Source organism: Asterias rubens, chromosome 16, assembly GCF_902459465.1.
Source record: "Asterias rubens chromosome 16, eAstRub1.3, whole genome shotgun sequence".
In the NCBI taxonomy this organism is placed as follows: Eukaryota; Metazoa; Echinodermata; class Asteroidea; order Forcipulatida; family Asteriidae; genus Asterias; species Asterias rubens.
Window position 1 is genome coordinate 1577362 of NC_047077.1, and position 10522 is coordinate 1587883.

Here is a 10522-nt window from a genome sequence, read left to right on the forward strand (position 1 = left end):
GTTTAAATTAGTTTTAGCTTTTTAAACAAATACTCAATTATCGGTTAAAGTCTATGTATAGACAAAAGAAAAACTCTGGGACAAGGATGTTTGTTTGATCTTAAACTTTTGGAAACCCCTTTTGTAAATCTACGCCCTAATGTGAAACTACTCAAAGCTGGTTTAAATGCGGACTCACGATGGTCGCAAGGGCGTTAGATAAACGCGTGACGCAGTTTAAAGAGGAAGCCGACGCTTAAACGACCAATAAAAAGGCTTTTCACCCCGCGCGACCAAAACAAGCATCTGCGTAAGTTTCAAGATTGGAGATTGGCACAAATTCTTAATTTTTACCAAGTAACATGACCTGAGGTCAAGTTTAAATATCGGTTTTTCTTCGTTATTATGTTGACTTTATTTTTACTTTTATATATGATGTTAATTAGTATTACATTTTTACCAACATATGTCATTTTTATGGTCATAAACTAAATTAAACTAAAGTAATGGACGAAACAAAATCTCCCCAACGTAAAACTCCGTAAGGTTGGGACCACAATGGTCCCAGAAGTTCAAATCTGCGCGTGTTTTGCACAGTCTATAGCCAGGGATCACAACAAGGAGCAAGTTCGAGTGCGCACATTTAGTCTACAAGTGGTCGACCACAGACTAGCAACGCACATGCGCAGTGATGCACTCACTCGAACGATTCATTTGGAAGTCTAGTCAACCTTCCGTCTTTTCGCGTTAGTGTCACTGGTTCCCCTCTGCGCTTTACACATGTTAGAATTGAACATGCTGTTGGGACCAGTGAAGAAACCATGGGCTCCAGGCTGGGTCCAAATGGTCGACCACAGTAGTCAACCAATGGTCGACCAGCCTGGGTTCTAGTGCAAATGGTCAACCTTTAGTTAAACCATTGTGCACACTCGAACTTGCTCCAAGTTTACCATACAACCTGGGAACTGGTACCCAAAAAGTGATGTGGTGAAATCTGCAGCCAACCATGCCAAAAATGTTTAAGGATAAGTACAATGAATTCTTTTACGTGCATGACACAACAAGTAGGACCATCATGTCTGAAGAACGAAGCAATTGTGATTTATTGTCTTGCTCAAGGACACAAGTGTCATGACCAGGTATCCAACCCACACTCTAATAGCAACAGCTTGCAATAGGACCCAAATTTCATAAAGCCTTTAAGCAAAAACCTACTAAGCACAGGAATATCTGGCTTGGCAAAAACAGGTTACCAGCCAACATTCCATAAAGTTTACTTGTTGTGGCTAGTGCCCCATTAATTTTTTCTTAACAAAGACAATTTTTTTAAAGCAGTAATTTCTGGCAAAACTCTGCGTTTGGATCACCATTCTTAGCTTACATGGCAAGCACCAACTCTTCGCTAGCTGTGTAAGTTTAGAATGCCTACTGATGTGGAGTACACATACACACAAGCCAAAAATCCCTGCTAACTTGTGACGATTGATGTAAGTGTGGACTTCCCTGCATCTGTCAGAACAGATTCTCTGCTTATAAGTAAGCAGAGCCATGAGTTTGGACCAAAGGCCAAAGTTCATAAAACTGTTTGGCAGAGTACTGCTTGACAAATGTCTTTGCTGAGCAAACATAAACAAGGGCACCAGCCACAACAATGTGAACTGACGGTAACCTGTTTCTACTACTAGTTTGTGCTTAGCAAGTTGTTGTGCTTACAGGCTTTAAGTAATTGGGCCCAGGACTTGAGTGCATTACATGAAGACTGCTCAGCCACGACACTTGACTATCAGTTACACCATATTCTACATAACTAATAATTTAGAAACAAACATGTCTTATTGAGTATGTATGAAGCAGCAATTTTTCAAATAATTGCTTCTCAGACAAAAATATTTATAGAACAATGTTGCTGGTCTCCCTATTTTTTCAGGTGTGTCAGTCAGAATCCATTGAACCTGCAGTCAGACCTGGAACTTCATCTTTGAGAAGGCAAGGCCATTTTCATTTTGCAAAGGGCACTTCCATTGCAAAAGCTTTGAGCAGTTTGAACTCAAACCAAAAACCATTCATCTTTAAACTCCTTAAATTTAGAGTTACATTTAAACCAAAAATATATACATTGTATTGTATAATATATGTTCACACAGCTTACATTATATGAAGCTAAAACAACCTATATCAGAATTTCTGTAAAATTCATGGAGTTATAGTAAAATTTACACTATGAAATAATTATACAACATTACACCATTTATTTAAACAGAAATGCTTTGAATCTATACTTTACAAATAAAGTAATTAATTATTCTTTGTTATTTGTTTTGCATCTTTCAAAGCAAGATCATAACGTACTTTAAAAGTCTGATATCATGGGTGTTTCTTCTTTCATTGTTCTCAGATTGCAACTTCGATGAGCAATTGAGTACAAATTTGCTTTCATGGCTCTGCTTAACGTAAGCAAAGAATCAGCGCTTACGGAAGCAGGGAATTCTCACTTACACACATACGTCATTAGTCAAGCGTATTTCATGGGTAAGCAGGTAATTTTGGCTTGCACGTGTGCGTACTCAATGTTAACAGGCATTCTTTGCTTACATAACTAGCACAGGAATTCCGTGCTTGCAAAGTATGTCCCATCCTTCTATAACAACTCGGCTGCATCCGGCCTATGTATTTCATTCAAAACTTGCCTCAACCTTTTTCGAATTTTATCCTTGCTTCTCTGTCCCGCAATCTCCTTCTGGAAGAAACACTCAAGGATTTTGGCAGTGGGGCTCTTCTCTTGATTCAATCCCGAATTTGAGCTGAATCCAACATTAGTTGCCAATCTCCGCCAGTCATTCTCCAAGGCATCAGGAGCGTCGAGGCGGACACAGAGCTCGCTGAAGCATTGAGTTGTCATGATCTGAGCTGCAGAGGTTCCAGGTTGGAGTTCAGGCCTCATTCTACGGTAGATGGCATCCATACTCTCATCTTTTGGCTGAAAGATTAACAAGTAAAAAAGGTTGAATACTCTTATAAAAAGGTGCATGTTTGTTTGAGAACTGCAGAAGTTTAATTGTCAAAGACTAGCCTTCACAGTTGGTGTATCTCAACATATGCATAAAATAACAAACCTGTGAAAATTTTAGCTCAATCGGTCATCGAAGTTGCGAGATAATAATGAAAGAAAAATAACCCTTGCAACACGAAGTTGTGTGCGTTTAGATGGTTGAATCCGAGACCTCAAGTTCTAAACTTGAGGTCTTGAAATCAAACTCGTAGAAAATTACTTCTTTCTCGAAAACTATGGCACTTCAGAGGGAGCCGTTTCTCACATTGTTTTATACCATCAACCTCTCCCCATTACTCATCACCAAGAAAGGTTTCATGCCAATAATTATTTTGAGTACATGTAGTTACCAAAAGTGTCCACTGCCTTTAAGACTGGTCTTGTCTCGAGTTAGGACCAGCTAGAAGTTTTTAATATGACTAATCCTAAGTTAGGACTAGTCCAGACTCTTTGTGATGTAGACCCCTGGACACCTTGGTTAGTGTCAAACACCAGTATTCTCACTAGGTGTATCCCCCAACATCCATAAAATAACAAATGTGTGAAAATTTTGATTCAATTGGTCATTGATTGCAAGAAAATAAAGAAAGAAAAAAACACTCATAAATAATGTGAGGTGAGGAGAATGGTAACAGTCTAAAGATCGGTTAAGATCAGTTAAATATTTTTGCATGGACATCTTCACAATTCACCAATCAGTGTTTTAAGATCAGGATTAATGCAAACAAGAATCCTTGTGTGTAATGACGACCCACAATTTGACAAAATAATCAACTAAAAATTACCTACATGCAACTGTAAGGTGGGCATGTGGTTTGGTGCGGCATCTGTCGTAGTCAATCCAGCTTCCTTTTCTCTATGCCATCTCTTCTCTACTTTAATGCACTTTTTAAGGATTTTCTCAATGTTGGGATTGTTTAGTTTTGCAGACGTGAAAACACTTAACTCCATTGGTAACTTGAGGTCCCGATACTGACAAATAATAGGTATCACTGTGGCTTTCTTACTAGGGTTTTCTATAGACTGTATGAGTGCTGCTTGATACTGATGTTCACACCAAAAATCGGTCAAAAAGTTGGTAGTAAGAAGAAGAACAGTATAAGAGCTATTGTTGTACACATCTTCAAAAGATTTGAATTTTGTCTGACTTGGACGAAAGTCATCAGGTGTGGCAACTTTCCAGTTTGCTTTCTTGGCAATATCAATGAACTGTTCGGCTTCACTCTGGTCGTGCTCACTGTACAGCAGCAAAACGTCATAATGTTCATCATCTTCTTCTGGAGGTTTCAGGGCGATTGGTTTTACCGGTGGTTCAGATGCTGATTCTTGGAAGTGTGTTTGAGTGACAGGCACTTGGTCTTGTTGAGGCGTCCGAGATGTAGCATTGGTGGCTTTAGGTGTGGTGGGAGGCAGTGATTCTTGGGGTGTAGCTGTTTGAGTCGCATCATCATCCAAGGGAATAGCTTGAGCTATAGCCTCCATCTCTGATTGATATGAAATCCTGTTAGTTTCACCTGCATTCGCACTGACACAATCAGCTCCTCCTACAGTTTCACACCTATCGCTGACATCATGACCTCGGTGTTCCCCTCTCCTGATTTCATGTTGAAGCAAGTCAGGTGTAACGGATTCGTAACTCTGCCCCTTGGACTGTGCTAGAGTTGGGAACTTCTTCTGTGTATCATCTGGATCGGCGCAATGTGAAGTTATCTGCATTTTCTTAATTTTATTGCAAAGATTGATTTCAGAAGAGTTGTCATTTTCATGATCAGGCTGGTTTGTTTGACCTAAAAATGGTTGCACTTGACGGCACATTTCTTGAGACTTTGGTATGGACTCATTTAGAGGCATTGCGTCTGTCTCTAAACTGTCTTCCTTTATAGGTTTATCATGCCTATTATCCAGTCTACTGGAATCGAAATCTTTTCCACAAGACTCAGACATCTTGAGAATTGTCCATAACAGATGAACCAATGGATGGAGTAATCAGAATCTGATGAGATGAAAACTTCAGTTACAAATGTAAGAAGATTCACCGAACCTGTAAAAACACAAATAAAAATGCCAAATTAAATATAAACAGAACTTGAATGATCTGGGGTCGATTTCACAAAGAAATGGGACTAGTCCTAACTTTAGAACTACATGTAGTTGGACGAGTAACTCGAGATGACTAGGCTTGACTCTTTGTGTGAAACCCACCCCTGAAATATTAAAAAGATTTAACTTTAATGTTTGTTGGTTTTGTGGTCTGTTCTGGCCGAGTGGTGCTCCTTGAAGGAAAACAAGGTTTTGTCTGGCTCCCTCAACAAAAGGACATTGACACAATTAATTACTACAATTGAGTTGGTACTGGAGTACTGGAGTACAGGTGTGTCGGGGCTGGCAATATTTTTTCTTTCTGCAGCAGACTTTGTCAATGCAGTCTTAACATTTCTTCCCAATCCCAATCCCTCTATTTAAATGTTGACTCATGTATAGCCACTGAAAGGGGTGATTACAAGGCAGTGCAGACAGTGCGTGTGCGCTGTCCATTTACGATGCCCCCCGTTTCTCAAATATACAGCACACATATGTAATGCAGAGTCGTTTAGTCCGACTCGTTTGCATCTCGACCAGTTTTCGATCTACTGTACTGGTAGTTGCGATATTGTAAACCTCCTCCCGACGGCCGGCAGGCCGGAGGGTTACGAGATTGTTTCGAGCGGCAATGGTTAATCTGGTCCAACACGTACAATTTTGACAGCTAGTCACCAGATTTGCCCCATTTTTACCACTTTCAAAAATCATGACACAAATTCTGAGGGTACGAACTTAATCCGCAATGTCTAATGCAGCCTGCCATAATACTCAAAACACCATTTAGGAAATATTTCGAAGACAAATGGACAAAAACTTACCAGATCCCGGAGCGAATTCCCAGGTTCATATTTTGAACCTGTCGCATCGCCTTGCAAATGCATTATTTTGTTGTTGGGCTAAACCATTCTGTAAAAGGGGTGTTACAATGTTGCAGTGCTGCAGTGTGTGCGTGCATGCCATTATGAGTGAACGGCGTGCAATGCAACCGGACAGCGCGCACACGCACTGCAACATTGTAACACCGGTGCGACAGGTTATATGGCAGGCTGCATTAGACATTGCGGATTAAGTTCGTACCCTCAGAATTTGTGTCATGATTTTTGAAAGTGGTAAAAGTGGGGCAAATCTGGTGACTAGCTGTTGAAATTGTACGTGTTGGACCAGATTAACCGTTGCCGCACGAACCGAACTCATAACCCTCCGGCCTGGCGGCCGTCGGGAGGAGGGTTACATTATTGCAACTACTGTACTGGTACCTGCAGGTACAGCACCGGTGACCAAAAATCAAAGCTTTGAACATATTGAGAAGTCAAAAAACGTGAGAGCTGCGACAGAAGAACAACGGGGAGTCACCAAGTAAAAATTGAATTTGTCAAAGATTTTGTTGAGTTTGTGAATGTAGTAACCACAAAAAAGGCAATGCAAAAATGCAAGCGTTCTGAAAGTGTGGGTAAAATTTTTGTTGTGTACACAAAGGAAACTAAAATAGTAAGTGCCTAGTTAGGAGGCCCACAATGTACGACCTCTATAAAAGGCTTGAAGCTTGAAGTAAGGCAGGGGAGCCTATACTAAAAATAGTTTCTAGATCGAGATAAAAGTAGAAAGAAAGTAGAAACTAGAGAAGGAATGCAGACAACTCGTCCGTCGGACAACTCGTCCGTTCGGACAGCTCGACGGTTCAGACAACTCGACGGTTCGGACAACTCAACGGTTCGGACAACTCGACTTTGAGACAACTCGACGGATGGCCAAGACAATTCGACAGTTGAGCGGCCGACCTCTGTTACTGTCATGTTTACACAAACTTTCCTGTATAATTCCTGCGATTCTATAGTACTGATCATTATTGTTTACCAATTATTATTTATCACAATAAGTGTTGATGTTCCAGTGAAGCCATACTTGCAGAAACATCTGTTACTTTTATTTACTTTATTGCAACAACAATAACAACTCGAAATGCCGCGGGGTCATGGTAAAAAACAATAAAAAAATCAATTGTCCGTTTTTCCAGATATAAACCCACCCATCATAATATACCCCCTCCCCCCGGGGAACGCCCTTGCATCATTGCCAAGTCGCTAGTCAGTACATCCCCACCCCAGGTAGTTGCGATAACGTAACCCTCCTGCCGACGGCGGAGCCAGAGGGTTACGAGTCACTCCCATTAGATGCAGGGCGAAATGGTCAAACAGGTACAATTTCGACAGCTAGTCAACAGATTTGCTCAATTTTTACCCCTTTCGAAAATCATGACATAAATTCTATGAACACGACCTTAATCCTCAAAATGAATAACATTCAAAACACCATTGAGAAAGTATTTTGAAATAAAGTACAAAAACTTACCAGATCCCGGAGCGAAACAGTCACAAATTTCCCAGGTTCTATTTTGAACCTGTCGCTTCGCCATTTTGTGACTTCCCGATGTTCATTGCTGTTGGACTAAAACCATTAAAGCACTGCCGCACTGCAGCACCCCTTGTAACACCCCTTTTACAAAATGGTTTAGTCAAACTCGGCTGTGGCTCGGTCGGCAGGTAGTCAATTCAATTGGCTGGTACCTGCGGTTGGGTTCAGCACTTGGGGTCAGCGCATGGTAACCAGCGACAGGTTCAAAAATAGAACATGGGAAATTTGTGACTGTTTCGCTCCCGGAATCTGGTAAGTTTTTGTCCTTTTTTTTCAAAATATTTTCTCAATTGTGTTTTTGAATGTTATTCATTAGACATTGAGATTAAGTTCGTGTTCATAGAATTTGTGTCATTATTTTTTAAAGTGGTAAAAAATGAGCAAATCAGTTGACTAAAATATTTCGCCCTGCATCGAATATGAGTGACTCGTAACCCTCCGGCTACGCCGTCGGCAGGAGGGTTACGTTATCGCAACTACACCCCAGGCCGCTATTTACCCCTCCCGCCCCGCGCTGAGCCCCGTCACGGCCATCCGTCGACTTGTCTTGACCCCAAGTCGAGTTGTCTGACGGTTAAATAAATCATCCGTCGAGTTGTCCGAACCGATTTGTCTGGTCTCCTAGAGAGAAGTACCTCAGTAGTCTGGTACGTAAGTGGTAGGAATGCTGGTCATCTCGCCACCTGACAAGCTCGCCACCAACAAAGTCGCCCCCTGCAAAGTCGCCCCTACCCGGCTCGCCCTGGTTTGAAACAAAGTCGCCCCCTGGCAATGTCGCCCCCAAACAATGTCGCCCCCTAGCCAAGTCGCCTAGCAAAAATTTCGTATGAAGTAATGTAATGTGCTTGTGGAAGGTCTAACCCTACCCTAACCCTAATCCTTTAAAGGGTTAACCCTAACCCTAACCTAAACTATTTTCTGGGGGCGACTTTGCTAGGGGCGACATTGGCTGGGGCCCTGGGGGCGACATTGTCAGGGGGCGACTTTGCTAGGGGGCGACATTGTTTGGGGGCGACATTGTCAGGGGGTGACTTTGTAACAACTCGGGGCGAGCCAGTTAGGGGGCGACTTTGTTGGTGGCGAGCTTGCTAGGTGGCGAGATGACCAGCCCCCAGTTCCCCAGTTGTGGTACACGACGTAGAGGTCACTGTTCAGTTTCAGATTTTCACTCACCTTGTTAAAACTGTGTGTGACGAAGTAAACATCAGCTGCAATAACCTCGTTTTTACCAGCTTTCAGATTTAGTCACGATAGAAGTATTTGGAGTTGGCCAACCATGGAGGAAAAGGGTCTGAAAAAGCTCTCGGTCGGCAAAGACACGTCTCTTCGGTACGGTAATTCTCTCCGCCAATACCAAGTATCCAGCTTTCGCAGGAGGGCGCCCTGTACATTAAATTTAGGACGGATTGAGAATCAATTGGATGCTATCGAGAGTGGCTCGGCTTCGGCGGCCAAAGCTGTGGTTTGTGTCTTATTTTTTCCTCCATGCTAATACCAAGGACGACCAATCATTCTTCTTCACTATTGTTTTTGCAGCCAGGGGCCAAAGCCAAAGGCAAAATATCTTGAAGACTCGAGAGGGGGGATGGGTAGCGGCTTCCATCAGTAATTGGGTAGACATTTTCACTTCGGCACTAATTTCTAAAAATAGCATATGGGTTTTTTCTAAATGACATCATGTTTATTAAAGGTAACACCCTTGGTGTAAACAGCAAAGTGCAATGACCCCATAACGCGCCGCCCCCCCCCCTCCTATTGTCCTCAATTGAGTTCTCTTAGAATACGAATTCTGATCAAATGATATTTGGGGGAATTCTTGATGTAGAATGATATTCACATTACTTCAGAGTGAAATGTTTCCCCCAAAGGCGCTGTAGACTTCTAACTGAAAGTGTACTTTATTGTCCCGTTTATTAAAAAGTGATTATAAATCCTAATTCCAGTTCATCCCTTGAACTTTCGTCACCTCAAAATGAAAAGTCAGTTGAGAAACAAGTTGCTTTTCAGAGAACTACATGTATTACTATCATAAATGATTCCAGATTTCAAAACGCTTTTTAAAAATACCGATAATTTTGTTTTTTTTAAATGGCGATTGTTTTATTACATTATTATTACTTAATTATTAATGAGTTTGTTGAACTTCACCGAACTGAGATCAATATGTTTAAAAGCACTTCACACGTTTGGGAACTACTCAACATAATTATCAGCATAAAACTTGCTAAGTAAATGAAGGAGAGCTATTAATAGTAACAAACTGGAGAAATAGTTTTTAGAAAAAGAGGTACTCCCTAAAAATGTTTGAATCTGATATGAAGCCTTTCTCAGCCATCTGAAAACACAAATTAAATGCAACAAGGGTGGCTTTTCTTTCAGTCCAAATTTTCACAGAATGCTATTTTATGCAATGCTGGTCTTTGACAATTACCAACCGTGTCCAGGGGTGGATTTCACAAAGGTAGTCCTAACTTAGGACTAGTCCTAGGCAATGCTAAGAGATAAGACTGGTCCTAAGTTAGGACCAGTAACCCATCCTAACTTAGGACTGTTCCTATCTCTTAGCATTGCCTAGGACTAGTCCTAAGTTAAGACTACCTTTGTGAAATCCACCCCAGTGCCTTTAAAGGGGGGGGGGACTGTTGCCATGATCACAGCAGGCCTGTGACGTACATGGAATTGTGACCTCTCATTCAGTTGCCCTGGCCGCCACATCAGTCAGAAGAATGGTTGTGTCCTTTTTATGTGACAGCCAGAGCACACACATACAGTAACTGGGTTCAAGTTTAGGCCCGACACATCAAGAAAGCAATGAAGGCCATTGCCTCCATGCCCCATGGCCATTGGCTTGGTGCCCTTAAAATGGTCCAGTAAAAATTTACAATTTCCTCATAGGGTGCAATTTACCAAGGATAAAATGTCTTGGTGCCCTTGCCCCTGCCACAGTACAGAATTGCTGATCATGATGACAGTCACCCCCCCCCCCCCCCTTTATTGTTT

General features: G+C 41.7%; 1 protein-coding gene across 1 annotated transcript; it reads right to left on the reverse strand.

Annotated features, from left to right (window-relative positions):
* Nucleotides 1–847: 847 nt before the first annotated feature.
* LOC117301002 lies at nucleotides 848–8940 on the reverse strand. Its single transcript, XM_033784879.1, has 3 exons — nucleotides 8696–8940; nucleotides 3818–5069; nucleotides 848–2956 (listed from the first exon to the last, which is right to left on the reverse strand). Exons 2-3 carry the CDS (start codon nucleotides 4970–4972, stop codon nucleotides 2618–2620), a joined length of 1494 nt encoding a protein of 497 aa, XP_033640770.1. The 5' UTR covers nucleotides 4973–5069; nucleotides 8696–8940; the 3' UTR covers nucleotides 848–2617.
* Nucleotides 8941–10522: the final 1582 nt, after the last annotated feature.